The sequence below is a fragment of the Bombina bombina genome, chromosome 8 (genome assembly GCF_027579735.1).
Source record: "Bombina bombina isolate aBomBom1 chromosome 8, aBomBom1.pri, whole genome shotgun sequence".
NCBI lineage: Eukaryota > Metazoa > Chordata > Amphibia > Anura > Bombinatoridae > Bombina > Bombina bombina.
Window position 1 is genome coordinate 173,474,452 of NC_069506.1, and position 22,027 is coordinate 173,496,478.

The following is a 22,027-nucleotide window of genomic DNA, read 5'->3' on the forward strand; positions in this document are numbered from 1 at the left end:
AATTCTAGGTCTCATGACTGCTGCATCGGACGTGATCCCCTTTGCTCGTTTTCACATGAGACCTCTTCAGCTTTGTATGCTGAACCAGTGGTGCAGGGATTATACAAAGATATCACAAATAATATCCTTAAATCCCAATGTTCGATCTTCTCTGACTTGGTGGTTGAATCACCATCGTCTAATTCAAGGGGCCTCTTTCGTTCGTCCAACCTGGACTGTAATCTCAACAGATGCGAGTCTTTCAGGTTGGGGAGCTGTATGGTGATCTCTGACAGCGCAGGGGGTTCGGGAATCTCAGGAGGCGAGATTGCCAATCAACATTTTGGAACTCCGTGCGATTTTCAGAGCTCTTCAGTTCTGGCCTCTTCTGAAGAGAGAATCATTTATTTGTTTTCAGACAGACAATGTCACAACCGTGGCGTATGTCAATCATCAAGGTGGGACTCACAGTCCTCAAGCTATGACAGAAGTATCTCGGATACTTGTATGGGCGGAATCCAGCTCCTGTCTAATTTCTGCGGTTCACATCCCAGGTGTAGACAATTGGGAAGCGGATTATCTCAGTCGCCAGACGTTACATCCGGGTGAATGGTCTCTTCACCCAGAGGTATTTCTTCAGATGGTTCAAATTTGGGGACTTCCAGAAATAGATCTGATGGCCTCTCATCTAAACAAGAAACTTTCCAGGTATCTGTCCAGATCCAGGGATCCTCAGGCGGAAGCAGTGGATGCATTGTCGCTTCCTTGGAATTATTATCCTGCCTATATCTTTCCGCCTCTAGTTCTTCTTCCAAAAGTAATTTCCAAAATTCTAATGGAACGTTCGTTTGTACTGCTGGTGGATCCAGCATGGCCTCACAGGTTTTGGTATGCGGATCTCATTCGGATGGCCAGTTGCCAACCTTGGACACTTCCGTTAAGACCAGACCTTCTATCTCAAGGCCCATTCTTCCATCAGGATCTCAAATCATTAAATTTGAAGGTATGGAAATTGAACGCTTGATTCTTAGTCATAGAGGTTTCTCTGACTCAGTAATTAATACTATGTTACAGGCCCGTGAATCTGTGTCTTGGAAGACTTACATTTCTTGGTGTTCTTCTCATAAATTCTCCTGGCATTTTTTTAGAATTCCTAGAATTTTACAGTTTCTTCAGGATGGTTTGGATAAAGGTTTGTCTGCAAGTTCTTTGAAATGACAAATCTCTGCTCTTTCTGTTCTTTTTCACAGAAAGATTGCTAATCTTCCTGATATTCATTGTTTTGTACAGGCTTTGGTTCGTATCAAATCTGTCATTAAGTCAATCTCTCCTCCTTGGAGTCTTAATTTGGTTCTGAGGGCTTTACAGGCTCCTGCGTTTGAACCTATGCATTCTCTGGATATTAAATTACTTTCTTGTAAAGTTTTGTTCCTTTTGGCCATCTCTTTTGCTAGAAGAGTTTGAGTTATCTGCTCTTTCTTGTGAATCTCCTTTTCTGATTTTTCATCAGGATAAGGCGGTGTTGCGGACTTCATTTCAATTTTTACCTAAGGTTGTGAATTCTAACAACATTAGTAGAGAAATTGTTGTCCCTTCATTGTGTCCTAATCCTAAGAATTTTCTGGAGAGATCTTTACATTCTTTGGACGTAGTAAGAGCTTTGAAATATTATGTTGAAGCTACTAAAGATTTCAGAAAGACTTCTAGTCTATTTGTTATCTTTTCTGGTTCTAGGAAAGGTCAGAAAGCTTCTGCCATTTCTTTGGCGTCTTGGTTAAAGTCTTTGATTCATCATGCTTATGTGGAGTCGGGTAAGTCCCCGCCTCAAAGGATTACGGCTCATTCTTCTAGGTCAGTTTCTACTTCCTGGGCTTTTAGGAATGAAGCTTCTGTTGATCAGATTTGCAAAGCAGCAACTTGGTCTTCTTTGCATACTTTTACTAAATTCTACCATTTTGATGTTTTCTCTTCTTCTGAAGCAGTTTTTGGTAGAAAAGTACTTCAGACAGCTGTTTCAGTTTGATTCTTCTGCTTATATTTCAGTTTTTTTCATTATAAGATTAAAACTTTTGATTTGGGTTGTGGATTATTTTTTCAGCGGAATTGGCTGTCTTTATTTTATCCCTCCCTCTCTAGTGACTCTTGCGTGGAAGTTCCACATCTTGGGTATCTGCTATCCCCTACGTCACTAGCTCATGGACTCTTGCTAATTACATGAAAGAAAACATAATTTATGTAAGAACTTACCTGATAAATTCATTTCTTTCATATTATTTGTGGGGGTTATGATTTTTTTGTATAAAGCACAATTATTCCAATTCCTTTTTTTTTATGCTTTCACTCCTTTCTTATCACCCCACTTCTTGGCTATTCGTTAAACTGAATTGTGGGTGTGGTGAGGGGTGTATTTATAGGCATTTTGAGGTTTGGGTAACTTTGCCCCTCCTGGTAGGAATGTATATCCCATACGTCACTAGCTCATGGACTCTTGCTAATATGAAAGAAATGAATTTATCAGGTAAGTTCTTACATAAATTATGTTTTCAAGTTTTTGACCTGTTACAGCTAAGGTTAAATATAAGGGTTTGGCTGCCATATCAAAATCTTTGAACGATCTTAATTGTCTGACACTGTGCAGATTTTGTTTTTAAAGAACAGTATATATTTGGGGTTAGCCCTCAGTTCTATGAAAGTTTGTTTCTGCTTTTTCAGTGCTACTTCATTGAAAGACAACTGTTCAGTTATAATTTGTTGCATTTCCCCCAAGCACTTGGATGAACTGCTTGCAAGTATTTAAACCTTTACTTAAAATGTCTTTCTTAGTGGCTCTGCATTGATATAGTCACGGCCATAACAATATTTTGAAAGCCAATTCAGATATTGGTGTGGCAGATTACTTTTTTGTTTGCTTTTTTTTTTTTGTTTTTTTTATCCTGGAGAAGACAATTAGGCTTATAATTATTCTATTTCTCCCACACATTCATAGAAATATTATTATAAAATGATTATATGGCTTCTGATATCTAGACTAGGTAGGAGTGTTATTTATTCCTCATCTCTCTGCTTGTGGCAGCTTTTACTTATTTGTAGAGTAACAAGCTTAGCTGGAGCTCTGCCTATGCATCAGTTTATGAAGATGAAGAAAACTTTTGACCCCCATCTGGGAATACCATATTTGTAATTGCATGGATCCAGACACCATTTTACCCTTATTGGGGGCTAAAGGATTACCTTGCAGTTGGTTGCAATCTACAAATGCATAATGACACTGTTGGGTGAAGCTTGCTCATTAGCAGTACTCAGGTGGCATGATTTGGAAGGAGAAGGCATTTAGTTTTTGTGGTCCCTTCTAGCTCATATGTGTTGTTCTGCTGAGAAATATACCTTGAGAACTAGGTTATATATAATTTTATTTGTGAAGTCTGTGTGTATACCTCCTTTTCTACCTATTAAGTTTTAAAAGTCACAGAAAAAGTAATATGCAACCTTTAAAGGGACATAATACTCATATGCTAAATCACTTGAAACTGATGCAGTATAACTGTAAAAAGCTGACAGGAAAATATCACCTGAGCATTTCTATTTAAAAAAGAAAGATATTTTACCTCACAATTTCCTCAGCTCAGCAGAGTAAGTTCTGTGTAAAAAGTTATACTCGGCTGGTGTGCAGCTGCGGGTAAAAAATAAATGAACAGAAGCCAATCGGCATCAACAGTGCTGAGGTCATGAACTCTTTTACTGTGATCTCATGAGATTTCACTTAACTCTTATGAGATTTCATAGTAAACTTCCTTAAACTGAATAGGGAAATAAGGAGTGTTCACGAAGCTCACTCCCTTAGCTGTCCTAGGACAGACATACTGATTTGCTGCTTAGAAGTCCTTTACAATGGGATGTGGCTACTGAGGAACATTTGAGGTAAAATATCTTCCTTTTTTACATAGAGATGTTCAGGTGATATTTTCTAGTCCGCTTTTTACAGCTATGCTGCATCACATTCAAGTGTTTCAACATTTGGGTTTCATGGCCCTTTAAGGTAGGAATTATTTTTTCCCCAGACAGCAGGGAAGTTGGGTTTCTTCTTTGCAAGCTTATCCCTCCTGCTAAGATAACATTTCGGAGGTGTTTTTGGCATTTGCTAGCATTCATTGTCTTCAAATCAGTCACAGCAATGTGTTTTCAGGTGTCTGCAATAAATCCTATGCCAAGTTTCACTTCATGTTCCCGATTCCTGATAAATAAAAGTGTACTTTAGCAATGGCTACATTTCCATTTGGTTTGGAAGGTATTTTCTTGCCCATAGATTAAGTTTGTGATTTCTATAATGTTGCTAACTTGTCTGACTACTGTTTCTGCTTGTTTTGTATCCCTTGGTTACTCCTGGGAACTCAGGAATCTGTTGGCGCTTTATAAATAAAAAAAATAACTCAGATTCTTATCACCCCTATGGAATCTACCTTACGGAAAATGTCACCTACATTTTGTCAGGCCTCCTATTTATGTTTCTTTCATGTAATTAGCAAGAGTCCATGAGCTAGTGACGTATGGGATATACATTCCTACCAGGAGGGGCAAAGTTTCCCAAACCTCAAAATGCCTATAAATACACCCCTCACCACACCCACAATTCAGTTTTACAAACTTTGCCTCCGATGGAGGTGGTGAAGTAAGTTTGTGCTAGATTCTACGTTGATATGCGCTCCGCAGCAAGTTGGAGCCCGGTTTTCCTCTCAGCGTGCAGTGAATGTCAGAGGGATGTGAGGAGAGTATTGCCTATTTGAATGCAGTGATCTCCTTCTAAGGGGTCTATTTCATAGGTTCTCTGTTATCGGTCGTAGAGATTCATCTCTTACCTCCCTTTTCAGATCGACGATATACTCTTATATATACCATTACCTCTGCTGATTCTCGTTTCAGTACTGGTTTGGCTATCTGCTATATGTAGATGAGTGTCCTGGGGTAAGTAAATCTTATTTTCTGTGACACTCTAAGCTATGGTTGGGCACTTTGTTTATAAAGTTCTAAATATATGTATTCAAACATTTATTTGCCTTGACTCAGAATGTTCAACTTTCCTTATTTTCAGACAGTCAGTTTCATATTTGGGATAATGCATTTTAATTTAACATTTTTCTTACCTTAAAATTTGACTTTTTCCCTGTGGGCTGTTAGGCTCGCGGGGGCTGAAAATGCTTCATTTTATTGCGTCATTCTTGGCGCGGACTTTTTTGACGCAAAAATTCTATTTCCGTTTCCGGCGTCATACGTGTCGCCGGAAGTTGCGTCATTTTTTGACGTTATTTTGCGCCAAAAATGTCGGCGTTCCGGATGTGGCGTCATTTTTGGCGCCAAAAGCATTTAGGCGCCAAATAATGTGGGCGTCTTATTTGGCGCGAAAAAATATGGGCGTCACTTTTGTCTCCACATTATTTAAGTCTCATTTTTTATTGCTTCTGGTTGCTAGAAGATTGTTCTTTGGCATTTTTTCCCATTCCTGAAACTGTCATTTAAGGAATTTGATCAATTTTGCTTTATATATATGTTGTTTTTTCTCTTACATATTGCAAGATGTCTCACGTTGCATCTGAGTCAGAAGATACTACAGGAAAATCGCTGTCAAGTGCTGAATCTACCAAAGCTAAGTGTATCTGCTGTAAACTTTTGGTAGCTATTCCTCCAGCTGTTGTTTGTATTGATTGTCATGACAAACTTGTTAAAGCAGATAATATTTCCTTTAGTAAAGTACCATTGCCTGTTGCAGTTCCTTCAACATCTAAGGTGCAGAATGTTCCTGATAATATAAAAGATTTTGTTTCTGAATCCATAAAGAAGGCTATGTCTGTTATTTCTTCTTCTAGTAAACGTAAAAAATCTTTTAAAACTTCTCTCCCTACAGATGAATTTTTAACTGAACATCATTCTGATTCTGATGATTCCTCTGGTTCAGAGGATTCTGTCTCAGAGGTTGATGCTGATAAATCTTCATATTTATTTAAAATGGAATTTATTCGTTCTTTACTTAAAGAAGTACTAATTGCTTTAGAAATAGAGGATTCTGGTCCTCTTGATACTAATTCTAAACGTTTAGATAAGGTATTTAAAGCTCCTGTGGTTATTCCAGAAGTTTTTCCTGTTCCTAATGCTATTTCTGCAGTAATTTCCAAAGAATGGGATAATTTGGGTAATTCATTTACTCCTCCTAAACGTTTTAAGCAATTATATCCTGTGCCGTCTGACAGATTAGAATTTTGGGACAAAATCCCTAAAGTTGATGGGGCTATTTCTACCCTTGCTAAACGTACTACTATTCCTACGTCAGATGGTACTTCGTTTAAGGATCCTCTAGATAGGAAAATTGAGTCCTTTCTAAGAAAAGCTTATCTGTGTTCAGGTAATCTTCTTAGACCTGCTATATCTTTGGCTGATGTTGCTGCAGCTTCAACTTTTTGGTTGGAAACTTTAGCGCAACAAGTAACACATCGTGATTCTCATGATATTATTATTCTTCTTCAACATGCTAATAATTTTATCTGTGATGCCATTTTTGATATTATCAGAGTTGATGTCAGGTTTATGTCTCTAGCTATTTTAGCTAGAAGAGCTTTATGGCTTAAAACTTGGAATGCTGATATGGCTTCTAAATCAACTTTACTTTCCATTTCTTTCCAGGGTAACAAATTATTTGGTTCTCAGTTGGATTCCATTATTTCAACTGTTACTGGTGGGAAAGGAACTTTTTTACCACAGGATAAAAAATCTAAAGGTAAAAACAGGGCTAATAATCGTTTTCGTTCCTTTCGTTTCAACAAAGAACAAAAGCCTGATCCTTCATCCTCAGGAGCAGTTTCAGTTTGGAGACCATCTCCAGTCTGGAATAAATCCAAGCCAGCTAGAAAGGCAAAGCCTGCTTCTAAGTCCACATGAAGGTGCGACCCTCATTCCAGCTCAGCTGGTAGGGGGCAGGTTACGTTTTTTCAAGGAAATTTGGATCAATTCTGTTCACAATCTTTGGATTCAGAGCATTGTTTCAGAAGGGTACAGAATTGGTTTCAAGTTGAGACCTCCTGCAAAGAGATTTTTTCTTTCCCGTGTCCCAGTAAATCTAGTAAAAGCTCAAGCATTTCTGAAATGTGTTTCAGATCTAGAGTTGACTGGAGTAATTATGCCAGTTCCAGTTCCGGAACAGGGGATGGGGTTTTATTCAAATCTCTTCATTGTACCAAAGAAGGAGAATTCTTTCAGACCAGTTCTGGATCTAAAAATATTGAATCGTTATGTAAGGATACCAACGTTCAAGATGGTAACTGTAAGGACTATCTTACCTTTTGTTCAGCAAGGGAATTATATGTCCACAATAGATTTACAGGATGCATATCTGCATATTCCGATTCATCCAGATCATTATCAGTTCCTGAGATTCTCGTTTCTGGACAAGCATTACCAGTTTGTGGCTCTGCCGTTTGGCCTAGCTACAGCTCCAAGAATTTTTACAAAGGTTCTCAGTGCCCTGCTGTCTGTAATCAGAGAACAGGGTATTGTGGTATTTCCTTATTTGGACAATATCTTGGTACTTGCTCAGTCTTTACATTTAGCAGAATCTCATACGAATCGACTTGTGTTGTTTCTTCAAGATCATGGTTGGAGGATCAATTTACCAAAAAGTTCTTTGATTCCTCAGACAAGGGTAACCTTTCTGGGTTTCCAGATGGATTCAGTGTCCATGACTCTGTCTTTAACAGACAAGAGACGTCTAAAATTAATTACAGCTTGTCGAAACCTTCAGTCACAATCATTCCCTTCGGTAGCCTTATGCATGGAAATTCTAGGTCTTATGACTGCTGCATCGGACGCGATCCCCTTTGCTCGTTTTCACATGCGACCTCTTCAGCTCTGTATGCTGAAGCAATGGTGCAAGGATTACACGAAGATATCTCAATTAATATCTTTAAAACCGATTGTTCGACACTCTCTAACATGGTGGACAGATCACCATCGTTTAATTCAGGGGGCTTCTTTTGTGCTTCCGACCTGGACTGTAATTTCAACAGATGCAAGTCTCACAGGTTGGGGAGCTGTGTGGGGATCTCTGACGGCACAAGGAGTTTGGGAATCTCAGGAGGTGAGATTACCGATCAATATTTTGGAACTCCGTGCAATTTTCAGAGCTCTTCAGTCTTGGCCTCTTCTGAAGAGAGAATCGTTAATTTGTTTTCAGACAGACAATGTCACAACTGTGGCATACATCAATCATCAAGGAGGGACTCACAGTCCTCTGGCTATGAAAGAAGTATCTCGAATTTTGGTTTGGGCGGAATCCAGCTCCTGTCTAATCTCTGCGGTTCATATCCCAGGTGTAGACAATTGGGAAGCGGATTATCTCAGTCGCCAAACGTTGCATCCGGGCGAATGGTCTCTTCACCCAGAGGTATTTCTTCAGATTGTTCAAATGTGGGAACTTCCAGAAATAGATCTGATGGCGTCCCATCTAAACAAGAAACTTCCCAGGTATCTGTCCAGATCCCGGGATCCTCAGGCGGAGGCAGTGGATGCATTATCACTTCCTTGGAAATATCATCCTGCCTATATCTTTCCGCCTCTAGTTCTTCTTCCAAGAGTAATCTCCAAGATTCTGAAGGAATGCTCGTTTGTTCTGCTGGTAGCTCCGGCATGGCCTCACAGGTTTTGGTATGCGGATCTTGTCCGGATGGCCTCTTGCCAACCGTGGACTCTTCCGTTAAGACCAGACCTTCTGTCACAAGATCCTTTTTTCCATCAGGATCTGAAATCCTTAAATTTAAAGGTATGGAGATTGAACGCTTGATTCTTGGTCAAAGAGGTTTCTCTGACTCTGTGATTAATACTATCTTACAGGCTCGTAAATCTGTATCTCGAGAGATATATTATAGAGTCTGGAAGACTTATATTTCTTGGTGTCTTTCTCATCATTTTTCCTGGCATTCTTTTAGAATACCGAGAATTTTACAGTTCCTTCAGGATGGTTTAGATAAGGGTTTGTCCGGAAGTTCTTTGAAAGGACAAATCTCTGCTCTTTCTGTTCTTTTTCACAGAAAGATTGCTATTCTTCCTGATATTCATTGTTTTGTACAAGCTTTGGTTCGTATAAAACCTGTTATTAAGTCAATTTCTCCTCCTTGGAGTTTGAATTTGGTTCTGGGAGCTCTTCAAGCTCCTCCGTTTGAACCTATGCATTCATTGCACATTAAATTACTTTCTTGGAAAGTTTTGTTCCTTTTGGCCATCTCTTCTGCCAGAAGAGTTTCTGAATTATCTGCTCTTTCTTGTGAGTCTCCTTTTCTGATTTTTCATCAGGATAAGGCGGTGTTGCGAACTTCTTTTGAATTTTTACCTAAAGTTGTGAATTCCAACAACATTAGTAGAGAAATTGTGGTTCCTTCATTATGTCCTAATCCTAAGAATTCTAAGGAGAAATCGTTGCATTCTTTGGATGTTGTTAGAGCTTTGAAATATTATGTTGAAGCTACGAAATCTTTTCGTAAGACTTCTAGTCTATTTGTTATCTTTTCCGGTTCTAGAAAAGGCCAGAAAGCTTCTGCCATTTCTTTGGCATCTTGGTTGAAATCTTTAATTCATCTTGCCTATGTTGAGTCGGGTAAAACTCCGCCTCAGAAAATTACAGCTCATTCTACTAGGTCAGTTTCTACTTCCTGGGCGTTTAGGAATGAAGCTTCGGTTGACCAGATCTGCAAAGCAGCAACTTGGTCCTCTTTGCATACTTTTACTAAATTCTACCATTTTGATGTATATTCTTCTTCTGAAGCAGTTTTTGGTAGAAAAGTACTTCAGGCAGCGGTTTCAGTTTGAATCTTCTGCTTATGTTTTTCGTTAAACTTTATTTTGGGTGTGGATTTTTTTCAGCAGGAATTGGCTGTCTTTATTTTATCCCTCCCTCTCTAGTGACTCTTGTGTGGAAAGATCCACATCTTGGGTAGTCATTATCCCATACGTCACTAGCTCATGGACTCTTGCTAATTACATGAAAGAAAACATAATTTATGTAAGAACTTACCTGATAAATTCATTTCTTTCATATTAGCAAGAGTCCATGAGGCCCGCCCTTTTTTGTGGTGGTTATGATTTTGTATAAAGCACAATTATTCCAATTCCTTATTTTATATGCTTTCGCACTTTTTTATCACCCCACTTCTTGGCTATTCGTTAAACTGAATTGTGGGTGTGGTGAGGGGTGTATTTATAGGCATTTTGAGGTTTGGGAAACTTTGCCCCTCCTGGTAGGAATGTATATCCCATACGTCACTAGCTCATGGACTCTTGCTAATATGAAAGAAATGAATTTATCAGGTAAGTTCTTACATAAATTATGTTATTTAGGTCCCTTCTATGAAGCATACGTTTAAATGCTAGCATATTACTATATTTGTTATATTAATATACTTTTTACCTCTGTGATTACCTTGTATCTAAGCATCTGCAGACTGCCCCCTTATTTCAGTTCTTTTGACAGACATGCCTTTTAGCCAATCTGTGCTCACTTCACGTACATGAGCTCAATGTTATCTATATGAAACACCTGAACTAACGCCCTCTAGTGGTGAAAAACTGTCAAAATGCTTTGAGATTAGAGATGGCCTTCAAGGTCTAAGAAATTAGCATATGAACCTCCTAGGTTTAGCTTTCAACTAAGTATTCCAAGAGAACCAAGCAAAATTTGTGATAAAAGTCAATTGGAAAGTAGTTTAAAATGACATGCCCTATCTGAACTGTGAAAGTTTTTTTTTTTAACTTGACTGTCCCTTTTAAGTAGTAAATGTCCCCTAAGGGTTTGTCACCTCATAGCTTTAAGAAGATGAAACCTATGACCTTTTTGTGTATTTGTCAAATATATCATAAAAATGCAATGAAATGGGGGGCGGAGCTAGCTCGGCAACAGAATGGACGCACATGAGTAGACCTCCCTTTAACTCTTATCCTTTTATGCTTAAAATGGCCATCCAGCTGAACGAATAATATGTTAAAAGTGAGTTCAACTTCTGGTGAGACTGCCCTGACTATTGATGTTACTTACACCGCGAGCTACGGAGACAACAGAGCTGCATACTTGGTTAGTGGACTGGTCGTTATAGAAGTTCCGGGGTAGCGGCCATCTTGCATGTTTGTTTTTTCTACTGCCCTCGTGGCGCACTATAGCCCAGTCTATTCTGGCTTCTTTGTACATTACTTACTAGTACTCTCCCGAAACAGACCTTGAGCCATGGAAGACTTTTGTAGTACCGTGCATGCTGTGTTTGGGGAGCTGAGGAGAGAGCTTTTACAGATTTTTGACAACTATTCCTACCCTCAGCACCTCGGCAATGAGCAACAGGTGAAGCTGGAGAGGGATCCCGCTCATAGTACCGGAGGATATGTGGCGCAGAGCCAGCAGAAACCACAACCGTTTGTTTCACCATCGGTGGATGGTGTATCTGCAGTGAGACAGGTGATGGGAGTAGAGCGAGAGTTGCTAGGAGACATTGCGGTCTCACTTTCATCTGACAGAGATGAGGATTCCGGTGCTAGCTGGCTATCTGCACTGATCACGACTGAGAGGCTGGGAGATACCGAGATGGTATCAGCAGTGAACATCTGCAACGTGCCCAGTGGTGGAGGCTCGGATACTAACATGATCACCCTAAAGGTTTCTTTATACAAGTGTCAAGGCCTTGAGAACGTTACCTGGACTGTTTATCTTGGTGGCGGAGATGCGGCTGAGACTTTACTCCAGTATGACAGGGCTGGCGTCGGATAAAGGTTCTAATATGTGGAGGGGAGTCCCCCTTACTGGGAGCTGCTCCTAAATCATTTTCCCATGTTTGAAATATTAGTCAGGTCATTTCTCTTATATATTTTATTGCCTTTCTATTTTATTGCTTACCGGACTGAGCAGCCCCAGGCAAGGAGTTGGTTGAACTTATGATGGAATCGATCTTCCCTGGCAAGGAATTGACCAAATATATTCTAAGTCTGTGTTTTGTTTTTTGTTTTGTTTTTTACAAATCGCATGGCAGATGTGGGTTATATGGTATTGATAGATTTATGATGTGAGATGTTTAATGCAGAGCTTTTTTCACAATGTTTACATACACTATGTTTCATAGTTGGTGGAAATTCTTTTATTTGATATTGTAGATTTTAGATATTATGGTCCGTTTTTTTTTTTTTTTAGTTTTTTTTTTAAAAAGGAAAAATAAAAAGCTGATTCACTTTTGATCTTCTGTACTGAGTGACGGCTAGGTTATGCAGGGCTACACAGCTCTAACCCTTTGTATCAGACCCTTAATATATGAGACATGTTACTATACATGCATCCTAGACACTTATCAGCTAACATTAAGTGGAAAATGCTGTAGTTTTATGTAGCTGTATACTAATGCTTGAGCTACTGTGCGATTCTGGTGGAGCTAGATCTGAGTCACTACACATATCTTTTACACATTCTGCTGGGTTGCCTGCGGCCGAGATGACCTAGCAAATATACCATGTATCAACAGATATATCTACATCTTGGAATATTTTATATGTAAAGTTATATACTGTCTCCTAGTCCTCCTATATTAAAGTAAATAACGGCATTATAATGATAATGTCCATCTCAGTAGCATTATAGATATATTCTTTTTCTCCAGTTAGAATGGTCACATTGTTTACTAGGTGCTCTCATATAAGGGTGCTTTAATACCTAATATACCTAACAAATCCAACCAGTGTGTTTGGCTACTATAACCATAATTATACCTATACATCATATTTGGTTAGCCCTAGAAGACCACCCTACTTGAGACAAAAAAAAAAAAATTCTGTATCTCATACTTTAGTTCTCTACCTTTTTGGTATAAAGTAATGCATTCTAAGATGATATTAATCACTATGTAACCAGATATCTGTACACGGGAAGGGCTATTATCTTTATAAAAATATACGATTAGCCTACCAACTTTTTTTCTACTAACAGGAGGTTAAAGATCATGTGCGTTTCCTCTCCATAGCTAGTAGGATGCCTACATTAATATGGTCATACTCATTGTTAATTGGTTTAGGACAACCCTAGATCCAATACCAATAGTAAATTCCTATGTATACCTGATATGAGATCATTGAGGAGTAAGCTTTATTCCTGATAGTTATACAATAACCTAACTCCTACTCACCACTCAATACTATCCATTTATCTTTGCCATCTGAGCGCACCCCTCACCCCCCCCCACACACACACACTCCCTTCGGCTTATTAGATAAGCATAAGAAAATATTTCTTAATAAAGAGTTCTATATTACTTTATAGATGTACATACTAAGCTACAGAAATAAGAGCAGGCTCTATATTACATTAAATATGAAACTTAAGATTCATAATTTGAGATCCAAAAATGGTCTCTTACTGTCCTTGGTTGCCTTCTTTAACGTTAACTTTTTCTGCAACTATGTGAGGTCCAAGAGTGACCTTTAAGGTTTTCTTTGTGGGAGGCATATTGTGTTTATTGATTTTGCAAATGTCTTACGATTAATAACTTGCTGAGAGAGTTTGAATTCACTTTCGAAATGACAATGCTATATTAAAATTATTATTTTTATTTTCTAGATGGTGGAAAATGAATGCTGTGAGCTAGTCAATCACAGTGACTCATCAAGACAAAGGTAATCATGTTTTACTTCACTCATGCAGTTTGCTGTAGGAATTTTAGGAAAATTCTGTTCTGATCTTGTTTTTGCAAAACCCTGTATTGGGATTTTAATAATCTTCTAGTTCGTCCCTGTTTTATAGCTGCTTTTTCTTATTTTTTTTTTATCTTACCCTTAATGGGACAATCAACACCAGAATTTTTGTTGTTTAAAAAGAAAGATAATCCTTTCATTATCCATTCTCCAGTTTTGCATAACTGTGATTACCATGTATCTAAGCCTCTGCAAACTGCCCCCTTATTTCAGTACTTTTGAAAGACTTGCGTTTTAGCCAATCGGTGCTCACTCCAGGGTAACTTCACGTACATGAGCTCAATGTTATCTATATAAAACACATTAACTAATGCCCTCTAGTGGTGAAAATTCATTCAGATTAGAGGCAGTCTTCAAGGTCTAAGAAATTAGCATATGAACCTCCTAGAATTAGCTTTCAACTAAGAATACCAAGAGAACAAAGCAAAATTGGTGATAAAAGTAAATTGGAAAGTTGTTAAAAATTACATTCCCTATTTAAATCATGAGGGTTTTTTTGGACTGGACTGTCCCTTTAAAGTGATTGTAAAGTTGTAAGGTTTTATGCGCTTATGTAGGTGGCCTATTTGTTAATTAGTGAAGTTGTTTTTTTACAATTTTGGTATTTGAAATTATTATTTATAATGTAAAAACGTTCTCTAACCCTTGCCTCGTTGCTATCCCATTGTGCATCCTGCTCTAAGATCTGTCGGATGTATAGATTGGTCTCACTCGCTCTCTGCTTAAGTATTCAGGCCCTACGGTTTGTTTCTTTCATGTAATTAGCAAGAGTCCATGAGCTAGTGACGTATGGGATATACATTCCTACCAGGAGGGGCAAAGTTTCCCAAACCTCAAAATGCCTATAAATACACCCCTCACCACACCCACAATTCAGTTTTACAAACTTTGCCTCCGATGGAGGTGGTGAAGTAAGTTTGTGCTAGATTCTACGTTGATATGCGCTCCGCAGCAAGTTGGAGCCCGGTTTTCCTCTCAGCGTGCAGTGAATGTCAGAGGGATGTGAGGAGAGTATTGCCTGTTTGAATGCAGTGATCTCCTTCTACGGGGTCTATTTCATAGGTTCTCTGTTATCGGTCGTAGAGATTCATCTCTTACCTCCCTTTTCAGATCGACGATATACTCTTATATATATACCATTACCTCTGCTGATTCTCGTTTCAGTACTGGTTTGGCTTTCTACAAACATGTAGATGAGTGTCCTGGGGTAAGTAAATCTTATTTTCTGTGACACTCTAAGCTATGGTTGGGCACTTTGTTTATAAAGTTCTAAATATATGTATTCAAACATTTATTTGCCTTGACTCAGAATGTTCAACTTTCCTTATTTTCAGACAGTCAGTTTCATATTTGGGATAATGCATTTGATTTAATCATTTTTTCTTACCTTCAAATTTGACTCTTCCCTGTGGGCTGTTAGGCTCGCGGGGGCTGAAAATGCTTCATTTTATTGCGTCATTCTTGGCGCGGACTTTTTTGGCGCAAAAAAAAAAATTTGTTTCCGGCGTCATACGTGTCGCCGGAAGTTGCGTCATTTTTTGACGTTATTTTGCGCCAAAAATGTCGGCGTTCCGGATGTGGCGTCATTTTGGCGCCAAAAAGCATTTAGGCGCCAAATAATGTGGGCGTCTTATTGGCGCGAAAAATATGGGCGTCGCTTTTGTCTCCACATTATTTAAGTCTCATTTTTCATTGCTTCTGGTTGCTAGAAGCTTGTTCTTTGGCATTTTTTCCCATTCCTGAAACTGTCATTTAAGGAATTTGATCAATTTTGCTTTATATATATGTTGTTTTTTCTCTTACATATTGCAAGATGTCTCACGTTGCATCTGAGTCAGAAGATACTACAGGAAAATCGCTGTCTAGTGCTGGATCTACCAAAGCTAAGTGTATCTGCTGTAAACTTTTGGTAGCTATTCCTCCAGCTGTTGTTTGTATTGATTGTCATGACAAACTTGTTAAAGCAGATAATATTTCCTTTAGTAAAGTACCATTGCCTGTTGCAGTTCCTTCAACATCTAAGGTGCAGAATGTTCCTGATAATATAAGAGATTTTGTTTCTGAATCCATAAAGAAGGCTATGTCTGTTATTTCTCCTTCTAGTAAACGTAAAAAATCTTTTAAAACTTCTCTCCCTACAGATGAATTTTTAAATGAACATCATCATTCTGATTCTGATGACTCTTCTGGTTCAGAGGATTCTGTCTCAGAGGTTGATGCTGATAAATCTTCATATTTATTTAAAATGGAATTTATTAGTTCTTTACTTAAAGAAGTACTAATTGCTTTAGAAATAGAGGATTCTGGTTCTCTTGATACTAATTCTAAACGTTTGGATAAGGTATTTAAAGCTCCTGTGGTTATTCCAGAAGTTTTTCCTGTTCCTAATGCTATTTCTGCAGTAATTTCCAAAGAATGGGATAAATTGGGTAATTCATTTACTCCTTCTAAACGTTTTAAGCGATTATATCCTGTGCCGTCTGACAGATTAGAATTTTGGGACAAAATCCCTAAAGTTGATGGGGCTATTTCTACCCTTGCTAAACGTACTACTATTCCTACGTCAGATGGTACTTCGTTTAAGGATCCTTTAGATAGGAAAATTGAATCCTTTCTAAGAAAAGCTTATCTGTGTTCAGGTAATCTTCTTAGACCTGCTATATCTTTGGCTGATGTTGCTGCAGCTTCAACTTTCTGGTTGGAAACTTTAGCGCAACAAGTAACACATCATGATTCTCATGATATTATTATTCTTCTACAGCATGCTAATAATTTTATCTGATGCCATTTTTGATATTATCAGAGTTGATGTCAGGTTTATGTCTCTAGCTATTTTAGCTAGAAGAGCTTTATGACTTAAAACTTGGAATGCTGATATGGCTTCTAAATCAACTTTACTTTCCATTTATTTCCAGGGTAACAAATTATTTGGTTCACAGTTGGATTCCGTTATTTCAACTGTTACTGGTGGGAAAGGAACTTTTTTACCACAGGATAAAAAATCTAAAGGTAAAAGCAGGGCTAATAATCGTTTTCGTTCCTTTCGTTTCAACAAAGAACAAAAGCCTGATCCTTCATCCTCAGGAGCAGTTTCAGTTTGGAAACCATCTCCAGTCTGGAATAAATCAAAGCCAGCTAGAAAGGCAAAGCCTGCTTCTAAGTCCACATGAAGGTGCGGCCCTCATTCCAGCTCAGCTGGTAGGGGGCAGGTTACGCTTTTTCAAGGAAATTTGGATCAATTCTGTTCACAATCTTTGGATTGAGAGCATTGTTTCAGAAGGGTACAGAATTGGTTTCAAGATGAGACCTCCTGCAAAGAGATTTTTTCTTTCCCGTGTCCCAGTAAATCCAGTAAAAGCTCAAGCATTTCTGAAATGTGTTTCAGATCTAGAGTTGACTGGAGTAATTATGCCAGTTCCAGTTCTGGAACAGGGGATGGGGTTTTATTCAAATCTCTTCATTGTACCAAAGAAGGAGAATTCCTTCAGACCAGTTCTGGATCTAAAAATATTGAATCGTTATGTAAGAATACCAACGTTCAAGATGGTAACTGTAAGGACTATCTTGCCTTTTGTTCAGCAAGGGAATTATATGTCCACAATAGATTTACAGGATGCATATCTGCATATTCCGATTCATCCAGATCATTATCAGTTCCTGAGATTCTCTTTTCTGGACAAGCATTACCAGTTTGTGGCTCTGCCGTTTGGCCTAGCTACAGCTCCAAGAATTTTTACAAAGGTTCTCGGTGCCCTTCTGTCTGTAATCAGAGAACAGGGTATTGTGGTATTTCCTTATTTGGACAATATCTTGGTACTTGCTCAGTCTTTACATTTAGCAGAATCTCATACGAATCGACTTGTGTTGTTTCTTCAAGATCATGGTTGGAGGATCAATTTACCAAAAAGTTCTTTGATTCCTCAGACAAAGGTAACCTTTCTGGGTTTCCAGATGGATTCAGTGTCCATGACTCTGTCTTTAACAGACAAGAGACGTCTAAAATTGATTGCAGCTTGTCGAAACCTTCAGTCACAATCATTCCCTTCGGTAGCCTTATGCATGGAAATTCTAGGTCTTATGACTGCTGCATCGGACGCGATCCCCTTTGCTCGTTTTCACATGCGACCTCTTCAGCTCTGTATGCTGAAGCAATGGTGCAAGGATTACACGAAGATATCTCAATTAATATCTTTAAAACCGATTGTTCGACACTCTCTAACATGGTGGACAGATCACCATCGTTTAATTCAGGGGGCTTCTTTTGTGCTTCCGACCTGGACTGTAATTTCAACAGATGCAAGTCTCACAGGTTGGGGAGCTGTGTGGGGATCTCTGACGGCACAAGGAGTTTGGGAATCTCAGGAGGTGAGATTACCGATCAATATTTTGGAACTCCGTGCAATTTTCAGAGCTCTTCAGTTTTGGCCTCTTCTGAAGAGAGAATCGTTCATTTGTTTTCAGACAGACAATGTCACAACTGTGGCATACATCAATCATCAAGGAGGGACTCACAGTCCTCTGGCTATGAAAGAAGTATCTCGAATTTTGGTTTGGGCGGAATCCAGCTCCTGTCTAATCTCTGCGGTTCATATCCCAGGTATAGACAATTGGGAAGCGGATTATCTCAGTCGCCAAACGTTGCATCCGGGCGAATGGTCTCTTCACCCAGAGGTATTTCTTCAGATTGTTCAAATGTGGGAACTTCCAGAAATAGATCTGATGGCGTCCCATCTAAACAAGAAACTTCCCAGGTATCTGTCCAGATCCCGGGATCCTCAGGCGGAGGCAGTGGATGCATTATCACTTCCTTGGAAGTATCATCCTGCCTATATCTTTCCGCCTCTAGTTCTTCTTCCAAGAGTAATCTCCAAGATTCTGAAGGAATGCTCGTTTGTTCTGCTGGTAGCTCCGGCATGGCCTCACAGGTTTTGGTATGCGGATCTTGTCCGGATGGCCTCTTGCCAACCGTGGACTCTTCCGTTAAGACCAGACCTTCTGTCACAAGGTCCTTTTTTCCATCAGGATCTGAAATCCTTAAATTTAAAGGTATGGAGATTGAACGCTTGATTCTTGGTCAAAGAGGTTTCTCTGACTCTGTGATTAATACTATGTTACAGGCTCGTAAATCTGTATCTCAAGAGATATATTATAGAGTCTGGAAGACTTATATTTCTTGGTGTCTTTCTCATCATTTTTCTTGGCATTCTTTTAGAATACCGAGAATTTTACAGTTTCTTCAGGATGGTTTAGATAAGGGTTTGTCCGCAAGTTCTTTGAAAGGACAAATCTCTGCTCTTTCTGTTCTTTTTCACAGAAAGATTGCTATTCTTCCTGATATTCATTGTTTTGTACAAGCTTTGGTTCGTATAAAACCTGTTATTAAGTCAATTTCTCCTCCTTGGAGTTTGAATTTGGTTCTGGGAGCTCTTCAAGCTCCTCCGTTTGAACCTATGCATTCATTGGACATTAAATTACTTCTTGGAAAGTTTTGTTCCTTTTGGCCATCTCTTCTGCCAGAAGAGTTTCTGAATTATCTGCTCTTTCTTGTGAGTCTCCTTTTCTGATTTTTCATCAGGATAAGGCGGTGTTGCGAACTTCTTTTGAATTTTTACCTAAAGTTGTGAATTCCAACAACATTAGTAGAGAAATTGTGGTTCCTTCATTATGTCCTAATCCTAAGAATTCTAAGGAGAAATCGTTGCATTCTTTGGATGTTGTTAGAGCTTTGAAATATTATGTTGAAGCTACGAAATCTTTCCGTAAGACTTCTAGTTTATTTGTTATCTTTTCCGGTTCTAGAAAAGGCCAGAAAGCTTCTGCCATTTCTTTGGCATCTTGGTTGAAATCTTTAATTCATCTTGCCTATGTTGAGTTGGGTAAAACTCCGCCTCAAAGAATTACAGCTCATTCTACTAGGTCAGTTTCTACTTCCTGGGCGTTTAGGAATGAAGCTTCGGTTGACCAGATTTGCAAAGCAGCAACTTGGTCCTCTTTGCATACTTTTACTAAATTCTACCATTTTGATGTATTTTCTTCTTCTGAAGCAGTTTTTGGTAGAAAAGTACTTCAGGCAGCGGTTTCAGTTTGAATCTTCTGCTTATGTTTTTCATTAAACTTTATTTTTGGGTGTGGATTATTTTCAGCAGGAATTGGCTGTCTTTATTTTATCCCTCCCTCTCTAGTGACTCTTGCGTGGAAAGATCCACATCTTGGGTAGTCATTATCCCATACGTCACTAGCTCATGGACTCTTGCTAATTACATGAAAGAAAACATAATTTATGTAAGAACTTACCTGATAAATTCATTTCTTTCATATTAGCAAGAGTCCATGAGGCCCGCCCTTTTTTTGTGGTGGTTATGATTTTTGTATAAAGCACAATTATTCCAATTCCTTATTTTATATGCTTTCGCACTTTTTTATCACCCCACTTCTTGGCTATTCGTTAAACTGAATTGTTGGTGTGGTGAGGGGTGTATTTATAGGCATTTTGAGGTTTGGGTAACTTTGCCCCTCCTGGTAGGAATGTATATCCCATACGTCACTAGCTCATGGACTCTTGCTAATATGAAAGAAATGAATTTATCAGGTAAGTTCTTACATAAATTATGTTTTTGCAAACTAACTAATTCCTACTTTGAGCATGACTCAATTTTACTATCACTTTAATGATAAATAATGCTTTTTTCTTTCTAATGACACGAGTCTACGGATCATCTAATTATTATTGGGAATATCACTCCTGCCCAGCAGGAGGCGGTAAAGGGCACCACAGCAAAAGCTGTTAAATATCACCTCCCTCCCATCCCAGTCATTCTCTTTGCCTAGGTTAGAGCAAGGAAGTGGTAAAGTTAGGTGTTAGTAAAACATTCCACAATCAAGAGTTTATTTTTTTTAAGTAGTACAAGATTGTGCTGCTTTGTTCTGGGGTGTAGCCATAGTCCATATCAGTCTCTTCAGTAGAGCAGTGGTGGCTTTAGAGCAATGGGAACTTGTGGGACATAATTCTCACTGCGCCTCCCATATATTTATGCTGCCCTAATCCTGATAGCCTAAGTAAGATTACTCAGGCTTTATCTTTTCTCCAAAGGGCTATGTGAGGGAGACAACCTCTCAAACCTGGTGAGCTGCCTTGCTGTCTGGCAGATTTAAGCGGTAAGTGCTGACTTTTTATTCTGGGTCTGGGAAATAAAAAAGGATCTCAGAGGAAGTGGAGCACTTTATTTATTTGGGACATAAAGTCTCCTATAGATAAAAGGAGGGAACTTATAAGACAGCACTTTCTAGGCAGGCACTGGGACTGATCTGAGAGGCTTAGTATGAGGTGGCTTTTCACTGCTCCCGGTGGCTTAACTTTAACATAAAATGCCGACCGGGAGATTGCTTTTTGAAATGCCCACGATGGGCGGAGCTATGTGTGTCGCCAATTTGGGATGCGCGCCTCTTTCTTAGCACTTATATCGGAAGGAACGAGAGGGTTATAAACAAAGTCCTCAGTATTAACACATGTGTTAGGACCGGACAGCGGTCCGTTATAAAATCTACAGCTGAGTTCCGGATCTTTTACTGAGGGGATTGTACACTGTGTCAGAAGGGCAGGTAGCCACCGCAGCAAAGTTAAGATGAGGTGTAGAGGTGTTCTGCATTATTTGTGTAGCTATTTAGCCTTTTCTGCACACAAATATAAAAAAGTTAAGTTTTAAAATTTAAAGAGACAGTAACATTTTTTCTGTTTTAATTTTTATTAAAAAATGTAAGACTTATTTGATTAATTCATCCATTGTGAGTCAGAATGGACCAAGAGACCCTTTAAAATATCACTTGTTCTTGATGTTTTGATGCCAATGTGGAAACACCAATCCCTTTCTATTCCTCATGTATTAAGAGAACTTTAAATTATAGGGATAGACTTTTTTCTGAGCCAACTCTTAAGTCGGATGCTGTTCATGAGCCTAATGACAATGTTCAATATATGCCACAACTTTCTCCTCAAGTGTCCCAAATGTTATCGCCCACACATGCAGTGCCCTGCGCTTCCTCTCAAACTCCACCTGGAGTTTCCTTGCAAGACATCGCTTCTCTAATGTCATCGGTGGTATCTGATGCATTGTCTGCTTTTCCCATGCTGCAGGGAAAGCGCAAGAGGAAATGTATTCAATCAGTGAATAATGTTGCTGATACAGTAATGGCTATTCCGAATGTTTCTTCCCAGAAACCTGAAGAGGAAGATACTTCGGTAGTATCTGAGGGGGAAATCTCAGACTCAGTGTAATACCTTTATCTGATACTGAAGTTGTTT

The 22,027-nt window shown here is 38.8% G+C and overlaps 1 protein-coding gene across 2 annotated transcripts in view; it reads left to right on the top strand.

Moving 5' to 3' along the window:
- Positions 1 to 22,027, top strand: part of PPP1R12C (protein phosphatase 1 regulatory subunit 12C) — a 666,212-nt gene that overhangs the window by 459,440 nt on the left and 184,745 nt on the right. For both annotated transcript variants that reach the window (XM_053690707.1, XM_053690708.1), the window contains one exon: positions 13,595 to 13,650. In XM_053690707.1, coding sequence (XP_053546682.1) covers positions 13,595 to 13,650 — 56 coding nt within the window. The remainder of the gene's footprint in view (positions 1 to 13,594; positions 13,651 to 22,027) is intronic.